General features: G+C 38.1%; 2 protein-coding genes across 3 annotated transcripts in view; one reads left to right on the top strand and one right to left on the bottom strand.

Moving 5' to 3' along the window:
• The first annotated feature begins 1,391 nt into the window (after nt 1-1,391).
• On the top strand, nt 1,392-20,307 carry LOC145784133 (polypeptide N-acetylgalactosaminyltransferase 2-like). The gene is made up of 14 exons (XM_082595889.1): nt 1,392-1,526; nt 4,238-4,704; nt 5,274-5,443; nt 5,682-5,747; nt 6,055-6,264; nt 9,898-9,985; nt 11,101-11,204; nt 11,801-11,927; nt 12,172-12,264; nt 13,343-13,426; nt 14,753-14,882; nt 15,668-15,790; nt 16,582-18,047; nt 18,246-20,307. The coding sequence occupies exons 1-13, from the start codon at nt 1,428-1,430 to the stop codon at nt 16,741-16,743; spliced, it is 1,923 nt and encodes a 640-aa protein (XP_082452015.1). The 5' UTR covers nt 1,392-1,427; the 3' UTR covers nt 16,744-18,047; nt 18,246-20,307.
• Nucleotides 20,308-20,654: 347 nt separating this feature from the next.
• The window catches only part of LOC145784130 (papilin-like), a 31,191-nt gene continuing 24,065 nt past the window's right edge, over nt 20,655-27,780 (bottom strand). The window contains exons 22-26 of one of the 2 annotated variants that reach the window (XM_082595886.1): nt 27,598-27,739; nt 26,817-26,962; nt 26,308-26,442; nt 24,737-24,874; nt 20,655-23,072 (exon numbers count right to left, since the gene is read on the bottom strand). In XM_082595886.1, coding sequence (XP_082452012.1) covers nt 22,894-23,072; nt 24,737-24,874; nt 26,308-26,442; nt 26,817-26,962; nt 27,598-27,739 — 740 coding nt within the window. In that variant the 3' untranslated portion in view covers nt 20,655-22,893. The remainder of the gene's footprint in view (nt 23,073-24,736; nt 24,875-26,307; nt 26,443-26,816; nt 26,963-27,597; nt 27,740-27,780) is intronic. The other variant, XM_082595887.1, reaches the window with a different exon arrangement.

The raw sequence follows: 27,780 nt of genomic DNA, 5'->3' as shown, positions 1-27,780 counted from the left end.
TGCAAGAAGCTTTCCCAGTCCGAGGATAAAGATTCAATCAATCAACCCTGATGCTGATGATGTTTTCAACCTGGCATCTGGCAACACTTATTCAACAATTAGATCAGTCATTTATTGTCAGACGCGAGGTAGAAGTAGAGAGTAAAGTTTGAGACTTACCGTACGTGTACTGACTTGATTCAGTCATCAGGGGCTCGGAAAGGCGAGTCGCGAGCATCAGTTCTGCAAATTGGGATCAGCAGTTCAGTCTTATTGATTAAATTTGGTTGAGGTCAGTTTTTGTGTTTCGATAGCTCCATGTAACAGTGTAAATCTGGCAAAGCAACATGTTCCTGTTACTGACAAATAAAACATTGATTGATTGATGTTGCAGGGTAGCCTACTCCAGAAAATTATCATAGCACAATCAGGATGAGGGTGAAGCACCTTCATCTGAGCTTGTGGGGCCAAAGGTTTATTCTTTTATCACCCCAAGTTTATAAAGTTCCCGGACTAGACAGTCGTTGATTTCATCACCCAAAACACGCACATCTTCTTTTTCGTTAGGTGGGTTAAATATGTGAAGCATGGTCAATGATGAATAGTGTGGAGTGAAGCATGGTCAGGTAGCACATCTCCACTGCATCAAGTGATCCAATTTCTATCTGAGAGCCAATTTAGTTAGCCTATGTTTTTCCAAGACTTGCTTCAGACGTAACTGCCTGCTCACTGGTGTGGGGTGCTTGGTGCAGATATGTTATTTTGTATGTATAGTATGACAACTTTTCAGCAAAATCTAAGAGGTGCCATATACATGGGTGGCTGAGTTGAGATGAAATGACTCTGGTGCGAGTGTCTGAAGAGTGTCATTGGAATCACTCTAACACCATTCCCATAGACTGCTTCTATGATAAGTGCACAAGATATTTTAAGTGTTCTTCAAATTTCATATTAATTTTGGTTCTTAATTTTCAGTGTTGAGTTGATATTTATATATCGAAAGTGTAAAGATGATTCAAAAGAAACAAAGATTGATGTGTTTTACGATACTATTAACCACAAAATAGAAAGTTTGAATGAAATCTGGAGACATTTTCTAATATTAGACAGTTGGGGTCCAACAGACTCCAATAGTAAACAATGCAAGTTTTTTTTCAGCAATTGTACTGTCAACTAACACTATGTGTCAGTAAAGCCAACGTAAGTTACAGTGCTATTAAAGACAGCTTTCTTTGTCTTTGAAAATTTTAACAATGAGCTTTAACAAAACTTTCCTGCAGACTATTTAATCTTGTGAAGTCATGGATTTCTACTTAGCTAGAGTGATTTGTTCTTGTACGGATGTAACTTCAGCTTATTTGTAATGTTTCTTAACAAGCAATTTAACATATCTATTTTTTCTTAGGAAGACACTGTGTTATTAAATTTTACTCATTTTTATTTTAAATATGCGGCACAAGTCCCGTCTTTTGCTTTTTGCATTTCTTTGGTGTGGTGGTTTTTTATATGTTTGGTCAACATTGAGCAATAGAAACGTGACTAAAAAGGTATGATATTTTTGGTTTCAGTATAATATATTGATGTGTATAATTAATTAAAGTGATGATATGTGTTTTCATACTGGTAATAATATGTTCGGTTATTAATTTATTAATAATAATAATAATAATAATATATGAGATGTTGTAAAGCAGAGTGCTTATTCATCTTTCAATCACGTACAGTAAACTTATTGTACGTACAGTATTGGATGACTAGCGGAAAATAGCATGTGTTTTAATGTAGTTGAAAAGTAATCTGTAATTATATTGTATGTGTACACTCCATTCTCTACAGTTGTTCCTCAAAAAAGTTAAGTGCTACAAGTTTAGCAAATTTTCATAGTAAATGATTGTAAAAAGAGAAAAGTTTCTTTATTTCCTGATTTAACATAAATGTCTAGTTTTGTGAAATATCTAAAAGTTATTATAACATATATAGGGTGGTCCTTATTTGAGGGTAAAATTTTTTTTTGTAAGAGTTACAGGTCTGACCATGCCAAAAAGTTCTCATCGGCTTAAAAACACTCTGTGTAAAATATGAAAAAAATATACATATATCTAGAGGTTGCCCAGAGCCGTTGAAATGTGGAATTTATAGCAAAAAATGTGCATATACTAGATGTCAAAGAAATAGAGCACAAGTGTTTTTTACATCATTCCATGATTGTATAGCAGTCATCAGTCCATGCTATCTGTGCTAACGATGAACGGCAAGTAGCAAATTCTGGGAAATGAGTATGCCTGGCTACTGGCTAGTCACATCACCTGTTCTGATTCAACATTTTGAACTTTAGCATCTCTTTATTTACTGTGAGGGGGCCAAGCTAACTGCTTGGCGAAGGACCATTAATAAATTGATGCTTTAAAGTCCTAGCGTCATAGATTTTCATCAGAAAAACATCAACTATCACAGAGTAACACAAAACATTTATTGATTGACTATACAGCGTTCAACAAGTTTTTGTGCAGTTTAGAAATCGTACTGATAACACAGCAAATAATATATATAGTTATATACCGATATTCTATATTTCTAATACCCTTAATTTAGGATGTTATACTGTACAATGTCCATGTCCTTAGTTAGACAGTATGATATTCAATATGCCAACCAAGAGTGTCATGGTGACCAACCAATCATTGTTGCATTAACGTCTTTTTGAGGGTTTGTGGATATTTCTTGCGGTGATCACAAATGACTTAGAGGAGGAATTGTAATTGTTCTTCATCTTTTGTCCAACGTCCAGAGAAATCTTACACAAGAGCAACTCCTCTTTCAGCATGTTTGTTTGTAACAACCAGAGACTTTACAGTTGCTTTAGCGGTTTGAAAATTACCATCTTTCTCCCACTCTGTTGCTGGATGTTGAAAGAAAGAGTCTGGAATGTTCAGTTTCTTGAAGAGTGACCATGTGTTACAATGTGTTAGTTGTGAAGAGGGATGATAACATTTTTCCTTCAAGGTTACCCAATGCTAATGTAACCTGTTTTACCAGGCCTTCTCCTGCATTGCTGGACAGTGCTTGCACCATCTCATCTTTCAGATCTGTTGGAATGTCATCATCAAACAAGGAAAGACCCACTAACTTTTCCGATAAATACCGCAAATGAGCAGCCATCTTCTTAGCGGTCACCATTGAAATGCCTTTCATCATCATCTATGACATCTTTGATACAAGTTTTGTTTCTGATGACTTCACAAAAAAAAACCTAACTTGTATCAAAGATGTCATAGAAATGCCTTTATTGATGCACTTATAATCAACCAAGCTCTTCAAAACACACAGGTCACTGTTGGGAGCTTTAACGGCAAGTGGAGCAAGAATCCAGGCTTTTACGTAGATTCTTCATTCTTACAGTAGTTCATCCATTCTTACAATAGTTTTTGACTTTTTGTAAACCTGCATCTCGCTCAGCGGCTTTAATAAGTTCACCCATGCGAGATGACGCAACACACTTGACGATTGATGAGATTGACGAAACTATGTTATGACTTATGAACTATATGTTGGCACTATATGTTAAGTTAAATATTGAACAACAATCCGCTGTTTCAAAAGAATTAAGTAGGAGATAGCCAACATAGCCTGATTAAAAGGTTTAAGTCATTGATATGATATTTTTTAGTTAAGAAACCAAATCTTTGTGCAATGTCCTTTGCAATTTCAAATGACGCACCAGTGCGTTGCAACTTACAGTTGAAGAATCACTGTAGGCTAATACAGAAACAAAGCACAAACAATTTTTAAATTTTGCAATTTATCAATCATGCTGAAAACTGGGAAACTTCACGGACCCCTTGAAATCGCTTCACGGACCCCCAGTTGAGAACCACTGATCTAGAAGGTACACCTTTTTTCGACTTTTAGACACAATTGCCATTATTTTCTACTTAGCTTAACAATCTGTTTAGAAAATAAGAAAGCATTGTTAGAAATTCATTTATGAAAAATATAATGGTGTAAATTAAATATGATAAACCGAACAACATTCCGTCTATTGGGGTGGTGTATGGTGATTTTTCATTGGTCTTGGGCAACCTCTAAACATCAATATTTTTTTTAAATATTTCACACACAGTGTTTTTGTGCCTAGTAGCACATTTTAGCAGGGTCAGACATTGAACTTTCCAAAATTGAAAAATAAGGACCACCCTAATATATAAGCAATACCGGTACTCTTGTATTATCTAGACAATTCATCCTTGTCTTTTTTTAGTTGATGGCCAATGAGCAATCTAAAGATAATGATGCGAAACGGTTGAGTCAGTCAAAACGTCATGAATCCAATGTTGGAGTGAACATTATGAATAAAGATTTCAAAAATACATGGAACCAAGAAGAAGCAAAAAGTGAAAGACATTCTGATAATGACGACAGCATCCTTGCTCAGTTATTGGATCGACAAAAATCTTATGACGAAAACACTGAGAGTGAAGAAGACACTAATTTCGCTCAATCAGAATCAAATCAAAATAACTTTAATCAGGATTTTGATCAAATTGATCCCAACACTAAAGGGAATAGATTAGGAACAATGCCATGGAGAAATTTCGATGAAATGGGGTACATTAGTGCAACCTTATTAAAGCCTGGTGAAGATAAATACATGAGAAACAAGTTCAATCAGCAGGCATCAGATAGGTTGAAGTGCAACAGACGAATTCCAGACACACGAAATCTTTTGTAAGTACAACGCTAAGTTTTTGCTTTTGAATGTAAAGTTACAGCTTCAACCACTAGTCCTCATATTTTTAGTCTTTTGGCATTTCACAGTCAGTAAAGGTGGTTTATTTTGGTCATGGAGTATCATAGTGAAAAGATCAACTTCTCTCGTTTATTAGATCTTTAGCACTGGTGTAGGTCATGATCTTGTGGCCAGTTCCTTTCTCTTTGTGGTCTATATTTTATCCACTAGTACCATACTTTCACACAAATTTTAACAACCTTGGTGGGTGGTGTATTTGTAGCATTCAACTGCATTCAGCATTCAACTGGATGTCGTACGGTCAAGTTGAAAGTAGAACATTTCACTAAACATACTGTATTATATGTTTGTTAGCAAAATCACAACGAATCAGTTGCAATGATGTTGTTTCCACAATGCTACATTTACATTTCTGTTTTTAGAACAGTTGAATTGGTCAAAACAAAATGTTTGATTTGGCCTTAAACGAAAAATTTATGATGACTAAGATAAGTAATTTTTGGAGAGTTAGTTTTCATCCAATTTACTGCTTTTTAATTTCTTTCAGATGCAAGGATGACGTATATGATGCCGATAGTTTGCCTCCTACTAGCGTCATTATAACATTTCACAATGAAGCAAGATCAACTTTGTTAAGGACGATTGTGAGCGTTCTGAACAGATCGCCTCCTCGGCTTGTCAAAGAGATCATTTTAGTTGATGATTTTAGTGACAGCGGTAAGAAAATTGCAATTATTTCCTCACTATGCATTTGTTTGATAAAGGATAAAGAGGGATTGTTGTTATCTAAACAATGTTTTTTTTGCATTATAAAGATATGTCACTTAGACTGTAACATACGCCTTGGAAGTTAGCATCATACCATGTAATTTGCAGTTGTCAAAATATTGTTAAGGTTAAAGTTACTTAACTTGTAAAGAAAGCTGTGTCAAGTATTCTACAAACTATTTTTCAGCACAAGACGGCCTTGAACTTGCTGAGATTGAAAAGGTCTTGGTTTTAAGGAATGACAAACGAGAAGGTATTATGCTGCTATCACATATAATTTTTCTTAGGTTTTACAATATGTAGAATAAGAATACTAGTAGATTCTTGAAGGGTTCCTCAAAATCAAATAATCGAGAGCATTGTGATCTGTGAAAGTCGTTTATTAAATTAAAGCTTCACTTAATAGTACGCCACAAGAATAATTTCAGATTTTTCCGATTCAAAAATGTACAAAAAAAATCATAACAATTGGAAGCTTTTGGGAAATTCTTTATCTTTCCACCCAACGATACTATTCGTGGCGTTGAGAGGGAACAGTCATCTTCATCCTTTGGATGCAGGTTTGATGAGGTCAAGAATCAAAGGAGCTGACGCTGCCACCGCTCCGATTTTAACCTTCCTGGACTCGCACGTTGAATGCAATGAAAGATGGCTCGAGCCCCTGCTGGCCAGAGTGGCAAAAGACAGGACGGCTGTGGTCTGTCCGATTATAGACGTCATCAATATGGACAATTTTCAATACATCGGTGCGAGCGCCGATTTAAAAGGAGGTAAAATATGTTTACCGCATTTTTGATGATGATCGTTTTGATAAATCTTTTTCATCTCGATATTAAATTTTTGTTGCATGTTAGGTGTCAATTGCGTCATGTCCTCTCCCAATGCGGTTGATATAATACTTAAATCATTGTCACAATTTTATCTTTTTAGGCGCTTTTGAATTGTTACAGGGTTATTGCATTGGTTTTTAGGTTAACGTTTATGCACTGCCTTGTAGAAGCGTCTGATCAAAGGGTTATGTGGCATTCAGAACAATCCAACATGTCACTGAGACTGAACAAACCATCAGTTGGACAGGCAGTCTCAGTTTCGAACTACTTCACCAAATTGCATCGTATTTTTCTAAAAGCAAATGCCTGAAGGCATTAAATTATCACACTGAATGTGAAACATGAGGCTTGAGCTCTTCTACGACCAGGCGCGGATCTAGGAGTTTTTTTTGGGGGGGGGCCAGAAAATTTGAAAATGAATTAAAAAGTAAGAAAAAGAAAAAACATATATGAACAACCAGTGGCGTAGCCAGGAATTTGGGGGGGTTGACGGCCGGTGGGCGAAGCCCGACGGCGTGTTCGCCAAAGGCGATACCCAGCGGCGGGGAGTCAGGGGGGCCTTCCCCAGAAATTTTTGAAAAATTACTTTGAATTTGGTGCATTCTGAGAGCATTTTCAACAAAAATATGGGTATAAATATTTCTGTGAAATGGTGCTGTCCGGTGGCATAGAAAAAGAATAAGATCATGTTTTCTTCGGCATTTTTTTGGTAATAAAGCTAAGTCTCTATGTTTTCTTGTTGCTAATTCCTGGCTGAGATGTTTGAATGTTTGGTATTGGCAAAACTCGCTCTTTTAATGCAGTTTCGCTTAAAATTAGGCAAGCTTTGTTTTAGAGACATGGAGACTGAAAGCATCATTCTCAATATCGTGACGTCACACGTGTGCCAAAGGGGGGTTGTAAGTCCGCTGTGGGACTAATATCAGCTGTTTAGAAGCATATCAAACCATTCAACAATTTCTCACAAAATTTCGGGAGGGGCCCGGGCCCCTTGGGCCCTGGGATGGATCCAGGGGGGGTGTGGGGATATGCCCACCCCCCAAAAAAAAATCAAAATGCCGTGGGAGTGGGGGAGGTGTCAATTGTGTGATTGTCACTATTGAATGTATTGTTATTTTAGGAATATTAATCTTTTCTTTCCATAACAACTTTAAATCATGATATTTATTTGGTTTTCAGATTTTGATTCACTTGAAAAATATTTAAAAGTTAGGGTTTTGTAGAAAATTAAGATCAGTAATCAGTATATGTGGCGTAAGTATGCCTGCAACCAATATTTTGTCATATTTCCGAAAGCGGCCCCGGCTTCATGCACCAAATTCAGATCCAGTTCCGGAATCTGATAGCAACAATAGATCATCTTCTAATAACAACAACTCATCTCAACCGGACTCCTCTTCTAATAACAACAACTCATCTCAACCGGACTCATCTTCTTCAAACACAAATGAACGTTCAAGCAATACAGCTCATTCATCACAAACTTATTTACCCAATGATATTGGCAGCAAAGAATCTGGACCAGCTCAACCAATTCTTCCTGTATATCCCCGAGATGCGAACATCACAAACCCTAGATACTGCAAATCATTCCAGGAAACTTGGTATCAAAAAGACAAATAGCTAATCTATAGCATTTCCAATGATAAAGCGTATTGCCATTGTTGCATTCATTTCAGCACACATGCGTCAGGGCACCAAGAGCTGGCATTTACGAAAGAAGGATTCAGAAATTGGAGCAAAGCAGTAGGTGATCAACGGAAAGGTCTGGATAAACATGCCCGAAGTGCTCATCATTTACAAGCTGAGATACTATGGAACAACTATCACTGCAAATACAGTCACCATTGCTGATAGGTTGGTACCTCACAGGGCACAGCTCATTGAAACCAACAGAAAATATATCAGAATTCTCCTTCAGTATATTCAATACTTTGTTTTGCAAGAAATTCCTTACAGACACTTACATGAGCATGATGAAGATGCCTTGAATCAAGGAAATTTCGTTTGAAGCTGATATAACAAAATCACTTGATTTAGGCACAATCATCAGCTCATTTTCTGCACAGAAAACTCGCAGAGTGCCATTGTAAGAGTATTGTTTTGCCTACAAATGCTATAAAAAGCATGCTTCGTGTCCAGTGTGTCAGAACCTTGGTTGCAGTAGTTGCAGCACAATGCACCTATTCAAAAGTTAAGGCGCCTAAATGCTTTGAATTTTAGGCACATGTTACAACAGTTACTGGAAAGTGTTCCATTTATTGTCTAAACTCTAACTACTTTATCGTCTTCGATAACAATACCATTTATGGCCGTCATGCAATAAGGTTACTTCTAATGCATCTTGTTATGAGAGTTTTTGGTAACAACACCTTCACGATCGTCATGTGATAAGGATGCATCTTAGATAATTATTAATGTATAATATCTTGTTATCAAAGACTTCTCTGTTATAGGACAAAATGTGCCTATTCAATAGGGCAAAAAAATTCGCAATGCGTTGTTATGTTTTGACACACTCTATCATTTCTATATTTCATGGTGATTCCCTAATTGTATTCATTTCAAAAATATCCCCATTAAATCTAAAATCCGTGTGCTGTACTAAAATAATAACTTGGGTGGGTTTTATTCATGCTTGTGTTTAAGACTTGATTTTTCATGCACACTTTTCCGTTTTCAGGTCTTTATTAATATTAAACAAAAACATCTCTAATATTAACAACATGTATGATTATCAGTATGCCAAATACAGCAGAGACACATTTTGACAGTGCCACACTGATGGACTTCCTTGAATGAAAATAGATTTCAGCAGCACCCCCCCAAAAATTAGAGGCTGGATCCATCCCTGCTTGGGCCCCCCCATAGATCCGCGCCTGTTTACGACCCTGGCCTCGCAAGATATTGTTGAACCACTGCTTATCCAATTGTATCAGTCAAATGAAATTCAGCTAGTATAAATATAATTTCACACAAAATATCGCGCTTTCGTGAATAGGTTTTGGGTTTAGACGAGTATTTCGTGTTGCATATGCCTGTTTTACCTCGTCTGTCATTTTCTTTCACTCTATTGTATTTTGTTCACAACTTGTAAACCGTGTGTTCACAGTTGAATAGTTTTATTTACCGACGACTTCCGCAGTTTTAGTTATGCTAGTGGTTTGTGTTTGTTTGTAGTCAATTTCACACACTGGTGGCACTACGCGGTTGATATTAAATAGTCTTCGATCCAAGCATTCATGCTTTTGAGTTTGCTAACAGCGTTGAAAAGGCGACTGTGCCAATGGAGATTATTTTTTCTTTTGTTTATGAAATTTGTTTATTAACAGTGGTCCAGCTCTTATATCCTTCATTGCGGCGTGAGCCTTTGCATGGCACTCGAAAGGGCACCGGTTTGACAAGAGCATGCGGCTGTGTTTTTAGTAGGACACTTAAAGGCACGCCTACTGGTGGACACTAAGATTGGCTTCCTTGCCTTTAAGCACATTAAATCTAAATCTTCAACCACCAGTTGTAAGACTAGATACGACAAAGAATCCTTCTTCAGTGCTAATATTTTTCATAATTTAGGCTTTGATTGGAATCTTGTCTTCAAATGGGATTATATGTCAGCTGAAGAACGCAGAAGAAGAGCGTCGACTCCAACCTCACCAATCTCGTATGTTCTTTTTTCGTTTGCAATCAAGTGGATACTTTTTAACTGGTCTTTTTTTGAGTTTCAATTCTGCTGAATTGTATCATTTGCATGCCACTTTACCATCAGATCTAGTGTTCTGTCATGTCACGTAGAAACCATTTTCCGGTCTATAGTGGCTGTTCTATTTCGGAATGGCCCGTTTCGGTGAGTCCGATTCGGTGAGTCCGATTCGGTGAGTCCGATCCCTTAACGGGGGATTTTTTCAATTTTTTTTTTTTAATTGCCGGGTACCGTAGCCTAATTATCATTGCCGTTTTAGGGTTAGGGGTTAGGAGTTAGGGTTAGAGGTTAGGAACTCACCGAATAGTAGCAGACCCGTTCTATTTATGCGCCTAACTTGTAAAGTTATTTGTTTAAAGCATGGTAGCTATATTGTAGTATGAAGATTGGGCTGCTTAATGTTTTTGTATAATATTTTCTAGCTAGCATCCCGCTCAAAAAAGACATTTGCTAGCTCGGTGATTATAACCAGAAATCTCTTTGGGCTAGACTCCTCCGGCTGGCCATCATCATTTTCAGCCTGTGGTAGCCCACTGCTGAGCGAAGGCCTTCCTCTTTTCTTGCTAATCCAGTCGATCGTAAACTTTTAACTTAACGGCTGTTACATTCTTGAAGTGTGCACGTTGACCGATTTGCTGACACACTTTCCGCTATGTTGCCTCATTGGAGCGAGAAAATTCTTTTTTTTATGATTCCAACTCTGCAGATTGGCCGGCTGGGATGATTATACTTTCGAACTTGAAATTACAAATCGTAAACAATGCTGCATCATTCAGCGCACTGCTTCTATGTGCTAGTGTAATTGAGATATCAGATAGCACCATATTAAAAGCTTATTGTTGCGTGTTAAATTTAAGGTTTTTCTTACTTGTTGTCAGCGCATAAAACAAAATTCCCATTTTAAATTTTTAACAAAGCGTGAAAAACAAATTCAATTTTTTCATTATGCAATACAAATTTTTTGATATTTTATCTCGACCAGCCAACCAATCTATTTTTGACATTGATTCAACATCTGTAGACGTATGCGGAGTACATTTCTCGCTTGTTCTAATCTTAGCCATGTTGTCCGCCAGAACACCGATGATAGCGGGTGGTCTATTTACCATGGACAAATCTTACTTCGACCAGCTTGGAAAATATGACACAGCAATGGACGTATGGGGTGGAGAGAACTTGGGTATGTGTATAGGATTTTAACATATTTTTCTTTGCTTTTTATTTATTATCAAACCAACAACAAAGCAGATAGTTTCAATAACTTTCTATTCCAGCCAACAGTGAGCACTTCTATATTTTTTACAATAATAATTCAACGTCCACAGACGTTGATTGATTTTAAAAAGGATTAGTTAGTTGGCCAGGTAACTGTTTTTATTCACGCATGTCGCGTTTTGATTTAGTCACTGGCTTTAACGGGGATTTCTGACTTTTCTTTGTCTGGATTTTATTATCAGCCGTTTCTGATTTTTTTTTTTTTCTGGAAAAACCATGGTAATGACCGTTGTGTTTCGTCTGTGCCTCATCTTACAAACAAAACTGTGATTCATCTTTTGTATGGAAGTATAGTTCAAACCCGCATAGACACCTTAGAACTTTAGTTTCCGTGTGTATATTGTTATCTTGCTGCAAAAGCTTTACTGCACAGATAGGCCCCATCTTCGCACTCATGCACGCTAACCACATACTTTAAATTCGTTGACCATCTTCGCAAACGAAGGGCGAACATATCATCATCGTATGATTCTTGTGTTGAAACCATCGACCTTATTTCAGAGATTTCTTTCCGAGTGTGGCAATGTGGCGGCAGCTTGGCTATTATCCCTTGCAGCAGGGTTGGCCACGTGTTTCGCAAACAGCATCCTTATACATTCCCTGGCGGAAGTGGGAATATCTTCACCAGGTAGTTCCCAGACACCAAAGCAACCGTTTTTTACATTGATTTAACGTCTTCAAACGTTGAATCAATGTAAAAATGGCTGCTTTGCAGTTTGGGTTGTTTGTTTTTAGATCAGGGTATTTTCGTTTTTATTTTTACTTACAAAAACTGAACTCGTGTAAATTCATATCAATTGTGATTTGTGTTGAGAAAATTACTGTTAAACAACATGGATAGCCTTAACAATTTTATTTCATTTTCTTTCCAGAAACACAAGACGGGCTGCAGAGGTTTGGATGGATGATTACAAGCAGTATTATTACGCCGCTGTGCCGTCTGCTTTACATGTACCTTATGGAAAGTAAGGCCTTCGTTTCACTTTGAATTTAACCTTAATGTATTTTCAGTTTTGACCAAAACAGTTCAAATTGTTAACATTTTGTCAGCATTAACTTTTCTCAACATTTTCGTTGATGTGTTTTTGTCTTGAAAGAAACCGCATCCAGCTGAACAAATGAAGTTGTGCTTTAAACTTTGACCTTCACTGTGATTGGTCCACCTTACGTTTAGAGAAAAAAGCAATGCTTTCCACGTTGTTGTTGTTGTTTACGTGTTTTCTGTTTCAAGATATCGCTTTGATTTCTAAGTTTACCAAACTTTCTACGTAGTCACGTCCAGGCCTTGGAAAGATTACATTGATTTGTAACCAACGAAACTGCCTTTTATACATCTTTGTAACGTCTTCAAATGTTTTACTTCGTAATGGAACCGATAATATGCCTCAGGCTTAGCAGTGGTTGTGTGACAGCCAGTTCATGTCTATCAGTTCTAATTCTAACCATGTGATAGTCAGCCCTACCAGTCGCGTTCAAAAATCCAGTAATTATTGTTTTGTTCAGAATTTCTTAGTTTGTTTTTTCGTCTTTTAAAACGTCTTCGTCTTTTATTCTTTTATTTCGTCTTGTCACGAAGTTAAACCTGAAGTGCGGTTTTGCACCGATTTGGCCAAACTACTTTGTTTCTTGTCACTCAACGCCGTTTCATTCCAAAATTTCAAGAGCAGCTATCATGCAACCACAACAGAAGACACGAAACTAGCGTTCAACTTCTGTTGAGGCAGCGAAATTCATTCATGTCCCAAACAGCAAAGCAACCGTTTTTTACATTGATTTAACGTCTACAGACGGGTTCGTATTGATGCAACGCAGATGTTGAATCAATGTAAAAACGACGGTTCATGAACCTGAGACAATATTTTAACGTGCTAGACGTTGGAAAATTTCATCAGGTCGACTTAATGCTTGTGACGACAAGCTTGTTGAAGTGCTACAGTCACTCAAACAGCAAAGCAGCCGTTTTTTTACATTGATTAAACATCTGCAGACGTTGAATCAATTAAAAAATCGGTTTGCTGTCTGAGACTCGAGATTATTTTTCAGCATTCAAGAAAGACTTGAGGTCAGACGTCGAAATCAATGCAAACCTTTCAGTTGGTACCTCAAGACTGTATATCCTGAGTTGAAGTGAGTGTGATATTTTTTTATTAAACAACATAAACAATGTCTTCCGAGTGAGAAAGCGTTTGCACATCAAAGCCTGTAGTGTCTCTTGGCTAAGTAGTAAGTCCAGCGGGAATAAACAGATTACGGGTTTACACAGGAACAAATGAAATTCCTTTTTGCTGAGCCTTCATTGTCATTCGTGCCAACGAAAATGCACCAAATGAATTTCGGGTTTCATTGGCTTTCGAAACGAAATTTGCTTGTGTTTGAATAATGTTCAATCGAAGCCACCTGTACAGTTTTTAAAGCTTTACTCACGACTTGGAAATAATGGCAAGAAGTTTATTCACATAATGAAGCCAAACATTTGTTCAATCGCAGCATCCTCATGTGACGCCAACTATGGCGAATAAAATAAAATTCAGCGACAAAAGACTTTCTAGCCCACGATCGTATTGAAGTTTTGGCTTTGAGTTTGAATTTTTTTTCGTGTGAGTTTTCTGTAAAAATTAGTTTCCACAATTGCTTGACAGACAATCACCATCGCTAAACAAACACACCCAGCAAAATCTAGTCATTTTTATTAATAATACGTCTACAGACGTTGAACTAAGATAAAAAAGGGCTGATTTGCTGACGAGATGGCAAATCTGGTATAACTGACTCACCGCCCTTGTTATGGTGAATCATCATCATTCAGGTTGATGTGTTTCGAGTGAAAACAATTAGTCTTTTTTGCATTGTTTTAATGCCCGCAGTTGTTGGATCAATAAAAACTGCTCTGACGTTTGAGACAGTTTTTGAAGCACACAAAAACACGTTCCATTGATTGAAGGAGTGTTATGAGATTTTGAACATACTGTATATCAAACAAGATTTACAGCAAATTTTTTGTTTTCTTTTGGTTATGTGCTTTCAAACAGATTGTGCTGTATCCAGAAGACGAAAAACATGTTTTGATTATCTGCTTTTTTCTTAGCAGATATTTACATGTTTAAGTCTAGAATTTTTCCATTTGCGTTGATTTTTTTTGCATGGTATCACAGTTCAGCTTTAACAAGTTAATTTCTGTTGAGAATGAGCGAAAGCAACGGTTGATTATGTGGCATAAATTAGTGGTGCGATACTGATGAGCCCGCTTGGGCGAAACACGTGTCTATCGCTGTCAATTCTTGCTACACTCGACAGTCGAGAAACACAAGTTAATTTCTACAAGACAGTCGACACTCAGACAGCAAATCAACGGTTTTTTGCAGCAGACATTGAATCAATGTAAAAAATGGTTGATTTGTTGACTGGGCAACGCCTAGGTTGCCCATCGTAGTCACTCGCTCATTTTTCATACAGAATTCCCAATCGAGAAGCCATTGCTTTTGGCTCCATCAAGCAGGCAAACACGCAATGCATGGACACGCTCAGCCACTCGAGAAATGGCATCCTTGGGACGTACGAATGCCACGATGATGGTGGAAATCAGGTGCTTTTTTTAGTTTAACACCACTTTTATTTGAGATGATTTCATTCTGACCTTGACTGAATTTTATCACTTGAAACATTCTATTGAGCCGGATGCCGAGGTTCAAAACAACTTATCATGCCTTGTATGAATACGCAAGCACTCGTCGTTTAGTAGCGGACCTAGTGGATCGTTTTTGTTCATGTGTCCCCCAAGTTTGAGACCATATGCATATCTTGCAACAAAACAAAATTTTTAAAATGTGTTAGAAGCCACGCCCCCCTAAAGATAACACTTAGCCCCTTTGATGAAGGGTCTTTGTCTGCCTTGTTTTTCTTTCCATTATTCCTTATAATAATAATAATAATGTTAGTTTTTATATAGCGCTGTATCCATCGCAGAATGCGTTGCTCTACAGCGCTTTACAAAGCAGACAGTGTCAATGCAGCCGTATAGAGGCGCAACTGAGTACATTATTACCCGAATCCACTTCATTGCTCAGTGCCAAGCAGAAATTAGATTCAGTACCATTTTTAAAAAGTCTTTGGTATGACCCGACAAGGTATCGAACCCGTGCCTACCGCTTCAGAGGCGAGCGCACTAACCACTAAGCCACCGAGCCACCCTCACCACTAAGCCACCCTCCTTGATGAAAAAGAGCCTCTGCCCCTCCCAAAAAAACACCTTTCGTAGCTTTCTTTCACGCAAAAGCAACGTTTTAAAACAACAACGCAACAATGTTAGGGATTATAATTATAAGCATAGCTTCATCGATTGCATTTGAACAAATAACCTTGCTCTAACAGGAGTTCTCCATGACGAAAGAGAAACAGATCAAACACGCAGAGTTTTGTCTGTCGGCTGCTGACGGTTCAACTGAGGGCAGCGTCATCAGGTTACATGAGTGCGACCGCAGAAGTGCATTGCAGGTGGGTCAACAAAAAATACCAATAAATTATGCAATCGAGTTATGAGAGTGCTTCTTAAAAGGGTGAATTATATTTTTGGGTTCACCTTTTACGTTAAAGATTGATTTGATTATGACTTTCATTTTAAAGTCCGTACCTAGACAACAAATCAACCGTTTTTTACATTGATTCAACGTCAGTTCAAATTCGCAGTCAACGTAAAAAACGGTTAAGTTGCTGTCTGGGTAGGGCCCATGCCATACGTTAAGACGATGCAAGCAATAATTCGTTAGTTTGATTCGGTTCGGTATGACGTTCGTATAAACTAATTGGAACATATGTTTTTCTAATCATTTGTTCTTCGTGACCTTTGGATTGAAATTCTAAAATTGTAAATTCAAATTCCCTTGAGATGTCAAGGAATGAGAGTTTTCTCCTGCTTTTGACGACGTTATGAGACTTGTTGTAATATCCTGGCTAGAAAAAAATTGGTCCTTTTCACATTGATTTAGCCTCTACAGAAGTTTAATTACTGGTAAATAAGCCAATTTCTCTAGCCGGGATTTCATCCAAGAAAAAAACCGTCTCATTTACGTTGATTCAACGATCGCAGACAGTGACGGATTTTATTGTCTGGGATGCAATCGTGTTCCCTCTCGAGTTCAAGCATAGTTCAGTTCTACACTGATTCTACTATTTTTTATCTTGAAATACCATAGTAAGATGTGCAACATTTGTACACCGAAATCTTGTTGCTTTGATGTAAACTTGGGTTTAGTCGTGCTTTTAAAACGTCGTTTTACCGTCCACAGCTGTTCGACCACAGTAACAACCAGTTACGACTGGAAGGATCCAGTTTCTGCATCGACAGTAAATATGCGGACAAGAAAGGTCTAACCTTGTCGAAGTGCAACCACGGCATTACGCAACACTGGAAGTTTATGATGAACTTGTCACCAGGAAATCGGTCTTAACAGTGGTACCAGTGGTTGTACTCGAGGTATTAAGTGATTTAATGTTACGGAACAGCTAGACGAGGAAAGCCGCGTATTTGAAACACAATTGGCTTTGCAAGCTTGCCGCCTCAGAAGCTCTACCACTCCACAACTAAAACAAAAGTGCATTATAGTTTTAGCTTTTTGCTGCAACGTAGATTATTTTTGTTCGTTTCTTTTATGAAATGTTGACGCTGATAAATGTTGCTTTTTCATCAATTTTTTATTACCTGGCGTAGAAGCGATGTAAAAACACCATTCTCTGGCAGTTGTGCAACACAACAAAATCTGCTTGAACAGTGGAACACAGACATTTCATACATTACTATAGTCTATACAGTGTATACCAAAGCCATATACCTTCGTGTGGAAAATATTTGGTGAGAGTGCGGAATAATTTAACCTCCAAGGCTAAAGGTCTTGTTGGTTAACCAATGGACCTTTTTATTTGTTCAATATTAAAGGATGCTCAGCGAGTTCAGACAACTTATTTTGCTTACCATAATTTCTAGCGCTATTAGTACATTTTGAGGCTCAATTTTTTTGGTGAATGCAAGCAATACAACCGTTAGATTTTTTAAGAGATAACTTGGTTCTGCGTCTACCTTCGATCGACTTCTTGAAGTGGGTCGTGCGACTCAGGTTCTAAACGGCAGAATCATAGCAAATTCTGTCGCAACCGAGATCATGCAGTTTCTATTTACCAGAAGAACAGCTTATGATGCAGATGACGTATTGTCCAGTTGCATCCAATTTATTTATCTTCTTATTGCTTTTGCATAATTGCTGTGCTTCTAGTTCGAATTTATTAATCTTGGCGAAAGGACCGTGATCTTGCATCGGCCGACAATGTTGCGTTGAAGCATGTTTCGATCTCTCTATTGCCCCACGTTCGAAGAAGGACGTTCTTCATGTATTGCAATGATCAACTTGCTCTGCTGTAAAGCATCAAAATATTTAAGTAGATAAAAATAGTTTTCATTTAGTCAAGCCATAAGCAGTTGTCTCTAATTTTTATTGTCATTATTTGTGTTGTAGCTAAATGTGAAAGCTTGGCATATGCTTGCTTGCTTAGGTACCAAAAGCTTGGCAATGTGATCTGAAGATTGTGGTCTGCTTCTCGCTTTGAAAAATTATGATGCTGCATATTGTCATCAAATGGCTGTTTGGTGAAAACAAATCGTTTGTTTGGATTGAAAAAACTGCGGAGTTGGTTGATTTGGCTGAGGTTAAATTTTCAATAGAACTTTTGAAGTTTTTATCTGTCGAGTAGTAGTGTAGTAGTCCAGTTTTAATCCTTCGTGTCCGGAATGGCCCGTTTCGGTGAGTCCGATTCGGTGAGTTCGATCCTTTAACGGGGGATTTTTTCAATTTTTTTTTTTAATTATCAGGTACCGTAGCCTAATTATCATTGCCGTTTTAGGGTTAGGGGTTAGGGTTAGAGGTTAGGAACTCACCGAATCGGACTCACCGAATAGTAGCAGACCCTTCGTGTCACAGCATGAAGTTACAAGCCTAGAAGGCGACATGGTACAACTGCATTAGTCGCCCAATGTCATTTTGTATAGAAATTATCACTGTTCATTCAACGTTCATATAATTTACCACCAGCAATTGTTGTTGAGGCAGAAGCCTACGATTGTGTGCAGTTGTTTTGTCTGCGGGAAACGGAAGTCTGTTTGCGACAAAGATACAGAAGTAAAACCAAAAACGACTTTTATGTAAATGAATAATCACCCACAGTTATGCTGTGCCAAAACGTAATTAAGATGTAATATTATTAAATAAGTGGCAAGAAAGCAGAACAATAGCTACATGTTAAGAATACCACGAGAATCAAGATATCAACAGAATCAAGGTACACGAAATCAAGAGTGACCCAACTTTCAAAACACTCAGTATGTTAAAAAATTCGTTTTCTAATCCAGAAGTATTTGTTTTTAGTAATAATTCATGCAAAAACGCCTATTTTACGCCTAATACTTGTTAGTTGCCAAAACTTAATAGGCCTCCACATTGTTTGGCTGTTGCCACGTTGGGAAGGCCAGTAGTATAGATCGCCATGTTCATACTGTATTCAGCTGAAAAGCTGTTCGCTCACCGGGACCTTTTTGGCGTCTATGTTTGAATCAATTTCGATGTTACTTGTTTTGAGTGAAAGTGCAATTGTACCGATGTCGCCCGTTATGTCTGTACAAATAACCCGGCCAAATCTCTCGGTAATAGGTGAAGATTTTTTCTAGAAAAATTTTCCTTCTATTGTACAGTATGTCCCAGACAGCAAATCAGTCATTTTTTACATTGATTCAACGTCTGCAGACGTAACGACAGTCTGGGTAACTGAAAAGATCTCTATGGGTTATATCAGAACACTTCTCGCTATTTAAAATAGTGGCAATTGCACCCATGCTGCCGGGTGAAGGTTAAAAATTCGCAGTCTATGCTTAACCTCGCCTAAGGACAACCTAACCAGAAAATTAGTTCTTTTTACGTCTGCAGACGTTAAATCAAGAACAGATTCGTTACTGGGAAGTGTAAGACCATCAGTACTCAGCAGTTAACTGCTCTGTTTTGTAATTAACTTTTGAATCGTGTTTTACGTTGCTTTATTAACAATGATATGATTTGCGGAATATCGTTACTTTCACGAAGCACTTTGTTACAATGATTTTATACCTGCAAAAACAAATGATAACGATGAATGTTGTGAAATAGACCGCGACTGTGCCAACCTTTAAAACAAATTATCATCATTTACCTAATTGCGTTTGATTCTGTGCACATTGACTTATCATGGTACAGAATTGGCTGAGTGGGTACTGTCTTTTATCTCTGTCGTACGTTGCGTACCGTACATAGTTAATTGGTTATGCTGTCCGGCTTAAAAAAAAGCTTTATTTATATGTAGCTACAGACCTACAGTAGCTTGTGTATGATTTTAAAACTTAGTTTCAAAATCTCACTGCAATTCCGTCCAGTCGAGTCCCACACAGCAAATCAACCGTTAATTAGTTTACATTGATTCAACGTCAACAGACGTTGAATGAATGTAAAAACCCGTTGCTTTAATGTCTGAGGTAGCATTACTTATTCCTCACTCAAGTGCAATATCGACACATTAAAGAGACTTTTGGCGCCCATGTAGAAAACTTGTAATCTGTCATTGCAATGTTGCCTTAAACATACGTTACTGCAGTATGAAGCCGCGGAAATTTTTTACGCTTTATGTTATGCTTTATATATCATGCTTCTAGTGTACTCTTGAGATTGTTCTATTTATGTATCTGCCAATTACCAGCCACTTTCGCCGAATCCTTGAAAATGTTTTTCTTTTACATGCTTGCTTTTAAATTGCGTCCCCTGCTTGGGTACGTGTGCTCGAACATGAATTACAATGATGTTTCTACTCAATGTGAAGCTATTCAATCATTGTTTGGTTGCTTAGTAGATAGATGAAAGTCGCAGATTTTGTGCCATAATATCGACGTAGGCTATTGGTACCTCTTTTTTTGTGTTAAATACAAAAAATGAGAGACAGCCATATGGTATGTTGTCACATGGCTGCCTGGAAGATGCAGTCTGGTGTTTCACATTCGGCAAACTTGGGCTATTGTAATTACAATTAGATTGATTTTACTAAAATCATATTTCGTAATCTTTCACTGCCTTTTCTGGAATCTAGTTAACACAACAGTTTATATGATTTTCAGGCAGTAAAAACTAAGAATTTAGTTTTTAGAACATTTCAGCCCGAGTGTTGGCAAAATGTGGCAAATCAAGCCCGTTTCCAGGTTTTCCAAGTATTGCCAGGTTTTCCAAAAGCAAGTATTGCCAAACGCTGCGTTTTTTGTTTTTTTTTCAATAAAACGTAAAAGTGAACACATCAAAGTCTACCTTCAAACATTAACAGTATACGGTTTTACCATGCGTGATCAAAAACAAAAGCTTTAGAGCATTTTGGCGGAAATTCTTCGTCGACCCCGAAAAGCTTTTTGACTTCCAAGGCGTGCCAGACGTCAAAAAGTACAGTTCACGTCAGTTTACAATTCTTGTGGTTGAATATTTATTTTGCGAAAACGAAATACACGAACAATGGCGACCGAAACAGTGTAATGCAAGATCAGTGCATATGATTATGTTTTTTTTTGCTACATTATTTCAAATGGGTTTGTACGGTATCGACAATAATTGTCCTCTCGATTGGTAAAAATGAGATTATTTCAACGTTCATGCAATTTGTAGACCTTGAAAGAGACTAATGTGCTGACTGGCCAGCGACACACAAAGCCCAAACTTAAACATTTCATGAAAATTTATGTCAAAATATGTGTTTTTCCAGCTTGCATCAATGTAAAAAGAATGTATTATTTTAATTACTCGTCAATAAAGTAATGTACTTATTTTAATTGTTAAGTAAATGCTTTCTCGAAAATGTTCAAATTTCTTGTTTAATACAATTAGGCTTAGGCTACAGACTGACATGCAATTCAACATCGTTGAAACAAGATTTGCGGCTATAGCTACTAAAGTTGATGTAGCAAATAACTTAACTGAACAAGCAAGTTATAAAAACAAAAATTAAATTTTCTTAATTTTGATAGTTTTCAAAATCTTTGGTCAATAATGTTAAAATAAGACGGCCCCTTAGACACCAGGCAAACAGTTCGCTACTTTTATGGCGTTGCCAACTGACGTACAAATGATATCACTCAAAAGCCTTCACCTCAAGCGACAAGGCATTGTAATTACAGATAGGCCTACACTGCACAGAGATATATGCTGAATGTCATAATAAAAAAATAACACCATTCTTTCAAAACATAGAACAACATGTAGCCTAACTAATTCATTAATTAACTTTTAAAAATTAGGATAGTCAAAGAAGTACAATTGGCTATACAGCAATTCAGAAAAGATCTATTGAACAATGGCAGAAAACAATCTTTGCTGCTCGAAAGTTGGCAATATTTTTGAGGTTTGATAGGAGGCGAATGTAGCCTACCAGATACTTAATAGGCTACGAAGCAAAATCAATCAAGATGTTGGCTAAGGGAAAAAATGTACACGCACTATTGAAAGCCTTCAGCGCACAAAAGGGGTATGAGCACAAACACCGCCTTTAACCCACCGGAGTGGAAGATCTGCGTGTCTTTGATGATGAAACCAAACACCGGCTGCTTTCTAGAAGACTTCCAGCGTTGTTTGGAAACATCGTGATTCTGGGGTGATAAAAGAATGGATCCTCTACTTCAAAAACGCATACGACGAAGAAGAAGCACAGCCTGTCAGTGTGAAAAATCATTTTTCATCAAACTTCGCATCTTCTCGAGCAAAAACAACTGTTTCGCTACGAGGGCGAATGACCCAATGAAGTCATTGAGAGGTTTGTGCCAGAAGATAAAGAGCTCACTGCTCGCCAGGGAAATCTGCTACCCCTGTCAACTACATTTAGCCTAATGCTAAGCGCGTCCAACTAACGATCCAAAGGACGTCAGTTCGACACTTTGTAAGAACCCGCGGTTGTGTTTTGGCAAGACGTGCGTAAATGCAGATACAAAAAATTTGCTTCTTTGCCTTTCCGTCTACTGCAATCAAATATTTAACCATCAAACGTCACATGCATACGAAAAGCAAAAGTAATAATATTCTCTATAAAAAAACATCAACTGTTTGAGGACAAACATTTGATATTTGAAATAGTTTGTGTAAAAAGCTAGCGACTGAATGCATCCAAACATTTATGAAACGTCATTCACCATGTAATACAATGTCACTAAAACGTTGCAATAGCATCAAAACTTATTTAGGGGTGGAGCAAAATACAACTTTGAGGGGCGCTCCCTCAAGCCTCCCCTCATGGCTACGTCCATGGTTTTTATATAGCGTTGTATCCATCGTAGATGTAATTTGCTTTTAGGCATATCCTACTCTACAGCTTCATGACAGACGTGTGGAGACGCAGCTGCAAGCTGGGTACATCAAATAAAGTAAATAAACTCTCGTGAATAAGCTTTAAGATTGGGAACGTTATTCATACGTAGGTCTAATAATAGCGTTGTTTGCTCTCTTTCTCTTCCCCTCACCCTGTTCCATAGCAAGATTGCACCCAGTTTATCTACACCACTGTCACTATAAGCGAATTGATATTCTTCGTCGAGAGTGCGGCGCTATGCGGCGTTTGTGACTTCGGCAAGTCAAGCAACATATTTCTTGTTCATAAATCCTTTCCTGGCACATGTTGGCTTTAGCCACAAGGGTACAATTAGCCAAGTCGTGCTGGTCAATGCATTGCTCTGCTGTGGTTCTTCCTGTAACAACAAGATTTTAGGTTAAGGATTGAGTGCCACTCACAACTATTATATATTAGCCAAAGTCCTATAGCCTAAGTGCCAACACAAAAATTTTAAAGAAAAAGAATCCATCTTCACTTTCAAACATGAAAAGCTTTTTTCATTTCCACGTATTTTTTAATAGAAAACCTTTTTTCAAATACAATATTGGGTTCTTAATTATAGAAAGATCTGAACTATTTAATTAGCCTACAGCAGTGGTTCTCAACCTTTTTTTTTTTATCTTGGCGGACCCCTTTTGGTGTCCTCAAAGACGTGATCGCGGACCCCTATATAATTAATCTAAAATGTTATATATCGCTTCTCCCAACGGAAACAAATGTTTTATAAGCGTCGAAGCGACGCGCATACGTCTCGAAGTGAAAAATTTGCTCAACTCGCGACGCATTTATATTGGTTGATGACGTTGACGAAGTTACGTCATGAGCTATATGTTGGCAAACAGGATAAACAATCAGTAATCTATACTCTGATTTAATGTTTTTCCATAAATTTTTCGAACATAAATAGAATTTTTGTGATCTTTCTGTTTACAAAGTAGCCTACTTTTGCGTTTGTAATCAATATTTATATTTTGTTGTAATCACAGTCATGGCAAAACTGTGAGTGCTAATAGGCTACTGACTGACGTTGCATTTTTGAATTAGGCATTGATCAATAATCCGCTGCCTCAAAAGAATTAAGTTGAACATAGATAGCCCTAAAAAAAGATTTAACCGTTCTAAAAATTGTTTAGGTAGGAAACCAAACCTTTGTGTGACGCCTTATGAAATTTCAAACAACGCAGCGTCGCAAGTTGAAAGCTACTGGAGACTAATACACAAAGCACAACCAATTTTTAAATGTCGCAATTTATCAATCATGCTGCAAATTCGGGAACCTTTACGGACCCCCTTCTTCGTCGTATGAGCTGTTCTTCTGGACTATATGTTTAGGCATGATGCCATCAGCCACTCGACAGTCTCGTCATCCAGGGCTTTCAGTCCAAGCGCTCCATGTGGTGGTTGATGGATTGGGCAGTCATGGACGACATGATCTACTGTCTGGTCTGTGGCGCCACACTTGCATCCCGGTGAGGGAGCCAGGCCCCATTTGCACATGTCTGAACGAAAGCGACCGACGCCGGTTCGTAGGCGGTTAAGCCGGACCCACGCAAGTCTTGCGAGGGACATTCCCGGAGGGTGGGGATCGACGTCGGGTAGGAAATCACGGAGTCGGGAGGTGTTGTTTTGCCACTCCGACTCCGTGTTCCATGTGTAGTTCGTCCAGTGTGCCGCACTTATTCCAAGATCTTCAACGTTGTTCAGAAGCTGTCGTGCGGCGGGCGCAAATGGGCGTCTTGATTTCAGTCGCTGCTGTCCTCCAGGTAGGCGCTGGAATGTACTGTGGAGGAGGTGGTCGGGGTCCAGTGCGCGACGAGCAAGGGAAATCATGGCTTCTTTACGGCGAAGCTCAGCAGGTTGGATGCCTGCAAGGATGGGAAGGACCCCCTGAAAACGCTGTACGGAGCCTCTGTTGAGAACCGTGGGGCTTCATAATATCAATTTATTCTATCAAGCAACTGACACATACTTCACAATTCTAGCTTTGGTGAAACACAGAACACACAATGGAGCACTCACCTGAATAAACTGTTACATAAGCTGATGCTGATATTTCGTCCTCAGCATCACTGGCAGAGCAAGTATACTTCCCACTGTCCGAGGTTAGTGATTGAGTAATCCGCAAATCGCCCAACGGGGACACCGTCACGTAATTATCTGACATGAACGCAACAAAGACGATTACTAATTTTTTTTACGTCATCTTATAAAGGTATCGACAGATTTTTCTCTACTCCAAACAACGTGGTATTCATTTAAGGTAATATTTTACGTTATTTTGAAGAAGAAGAAGGTAATATTTTACATTATTTTGATTTTAGCTTCCTTTTGCTGCAACAAAACCAGAAGGAGTGGCGGATGCAAAATAAGAGGCATGACAGCTAGTTTTCCAAAGAAACATTTTAAAAAGTAAAAGAAAGTAAAGGGGCTTGGGAGTTTCGTTACTTGCAAAATTTACCTTATTATTGACGCAAAATTGCAGCTTTTCTTGCATAGGCTTACAATTTACACCAACTGCATCACTAGATCTGCTACAAGTCAAAAATAATTTTCATGATTATTCGTTTTACCTATTACTTTGGCCATAGGCTATCCGTTAACAGGATAACAGCCCATGATTATTGCAATTAAAAAGACTTGAAAAAAGGTAAAGCAGTTACCAGGTATCTCAAATTTTTTCACGCAGTAGCCCAGTTGAATGGCGTAGGCCAGTGTTTCTTAAGCAGGTGAATGGTTCACCCCAGGGTGAATAAAATGTTTGCAGGGGTGAACCAACCAAAAGGGGTGAATAAGAGTGAACAGTCAGAAATGGATGATAGCTTGCGAGTAGAGCGGATATTCCGGGTGTTCAACCTGTTCAGTGAACAGGTGAGAATTTCCAAAAACAAAATCCATTCTAAGTTTTTCATTTTTTAATCAAAACTAATTGTTTTTTATAAATTTCAATATTTTTTATTGTTTGATTCTTTTATAAATTTCAAAAAACTAACTGAAAACTAAAAAGAGAAATGCACTGAAATGTGTGAACTCATCGATGAGAGTGGCATTAGAAGGACTGATTCATCCGCGAACTAGTTGCGAAAGTTTAGGAGCATCCTAGTCACTAGTAAACAATTTTCTGCAGTAAATCGACTACTGAACTGTTTTTTTTTTTTATTCTTGTAATAGTGAAGTTGTTTTGCACTGAGTGTATAAGTACAAAAATTTGATGACTGTGTTTTGTAGCTTTATATCTCTGGACTCGAGAAATTGTAGATTGCAATGGTAAAACTTAGTTCGAGTTGATCTTAACAAAAATCGAAACAACCTTTAGTTATTTTGTGCTGTTATATTATATAGATGAGATAGTTTTATCATAATATCATGAGACAGGGGTAAATGAAATCTGGAGATAGATGCTAGGGGTGAACAAAACTAAAAAAGTTTAAGAAGCACTGGCGTAGGCTACTCATTGTCCTGAAAATTCTCGCTGTAGGCTAATTGGCGTACGTCCCATTGTGGGCTAGTTTGATTGTAGTGTGTTGCCCTATACTTTTTTATCAACAAATCAATTATCTGTAACACACATTTACACCCCAACATGTAGTCACCTGTTCGTTGCGGTTTTCCGTTTTTAAACCACGCGATTGATACTCTTCTTCCACGGACTCTGCACTTCAGTAGAACGACTTGACCTTCGCTTGCAGTGACATTGGCAGGTCTGGCTCGAAACTGCAATTTTTCTACTAAAAAAATGAAACGATGCATTCGGTTACTAACAGAAACTATAAAGTGGCCTTTTCATTGCTAAACTTTTGTTTTTGGTTAATAATTTGGTTTATCGAAGACATGGAAACTAGTAACCTCTTAACTTTTGAAAACGCAATCAAAGCAATGTATCAACTGACGGTCAGTGGACACTAGGCCTACAGCCCTACACACCAGCACCATTCAAAAGGCCACTGCCGTTCAGTCCTATATTTTACAAGATCTCAAATGTTGCATTTAGTTCAAACTTATTTTCAGAACATTATGTATAAGTCATGAGTTTTCACTACGCTTTAAAAATGAAAAACAGAAACAATTAGTTTTCTTCAGAACAAGTCAAAGCAGTACCCACCCATCCACGAAAGCCTCAGGGTTCTGCGCTGTGGTTGGCCTACTCCATTGCTAGCTTCGCAAACGTAACTACCGAAATCTTGTGGTTGAACTGATGTGAAGATGAGAAAATGGCGGGAATAATCGACGCTTACTGATAATCGAGCTCTGAAAAGAAAAGCGTTCTAAAACTGCTGCATCTGCGAGCAGATATAACTGATCAGCTCTGATCTTCCTGGAAGTTCACCAGAAGACGTAAGGCGCTTGCCACTGTTTACGGCATGCAAGATTTGATTTCAAGACAAGTTATACCGTACAGCCATAATTGAAAATCTCAAATCACAATCGCGACCTTTCTTGCGTGAGGTAGTGACGTTAAGTATTAACAGCACTGCAGATATGCAACCCGAAAATGATGAAAATTGTAAATAGCGGTCTTTTAAAAGATTGTACCTTGTGTGGCTAATAGAAATTCTTGCTTAAGATCATACAACCATTGGGCCTACACCTAATAAGGCCGGCCGATTTAGGCCGAGAGGACTACTGGGTCGCAGCCAGTGACGTAACCAGACCTTGTACGAGAGAAAGCACACATACCTAACATAACTCCACTACACTAAATTGTGATGCAAGAGATATAGTCAGACGTACACAAAGAGAAGTTCCATTTTTTCAAATTTAGCTTGCTATGGAGATTTCACTCCATAAAATCCTGTCAGTTGCGCTCTTCGAGTCTTGGTCGGAGCCTTAATCCACCCATAAAATGATCTTCGCGGCGAAGTAATGGCAGTTGATGTTCTTACCTCGAGCTGCCGGTAATTTCTTGACCGTCTTTGTACCAACGAACCAGGGGCTTCGGTCTCCCATAGGCAGGACACGAGAGTCTAGCGGAACCACCTTCTTTAACAGTCACCACTGTACGGCTAGACCGAATGTGAACAGATTCTATATTAAAATAATATCCATATAACTTTACAATTTAAAAC

The sequence above is a fragment of the Aplidium turbinatum genome, chromosome 15 (genome assembly GCF_918807975.1).
Source record: "Aplidium turbinatum chromosome 15, kaAplTurb1.1, whole genome shotgun sequence".
NCBI lineage: Eukaryota > Metazoa > Chordata > Ascidiacea > Aplousobranchia > Polyclinidae > Aplidium > Aplidium turbinatum.
Note: the sequence above shows the minus strand (reverse complement) of the source record. Positions and strands in the feature narration are given on the sequence as shown.

Bases quoted from the DNA above. Each gene is read 5' to 3' on its own strand.
- LOC145784133 (XM_082595889.1), top strand. From the start codon at position 1,428: ATGCGGCACAAGTCCCGTCTTTTGCTTTTTGCATTTCTTTGGTGTGGT. The intron at 14,883-15,667 runs GTGCTTTTTTTA...TTGCTCTAACAG, and splicing joins ACGATGATGGTGGAAATCAG to GAGTTCTCCATGACGAAAGA. The intron at 15,791-16,581 runs GTGGGTCAACAA...TACCGTCCACAG, and splicing joins ACCGCAGAAGTGCATTGCAG to CTGTTCGACCACAGTAACAA.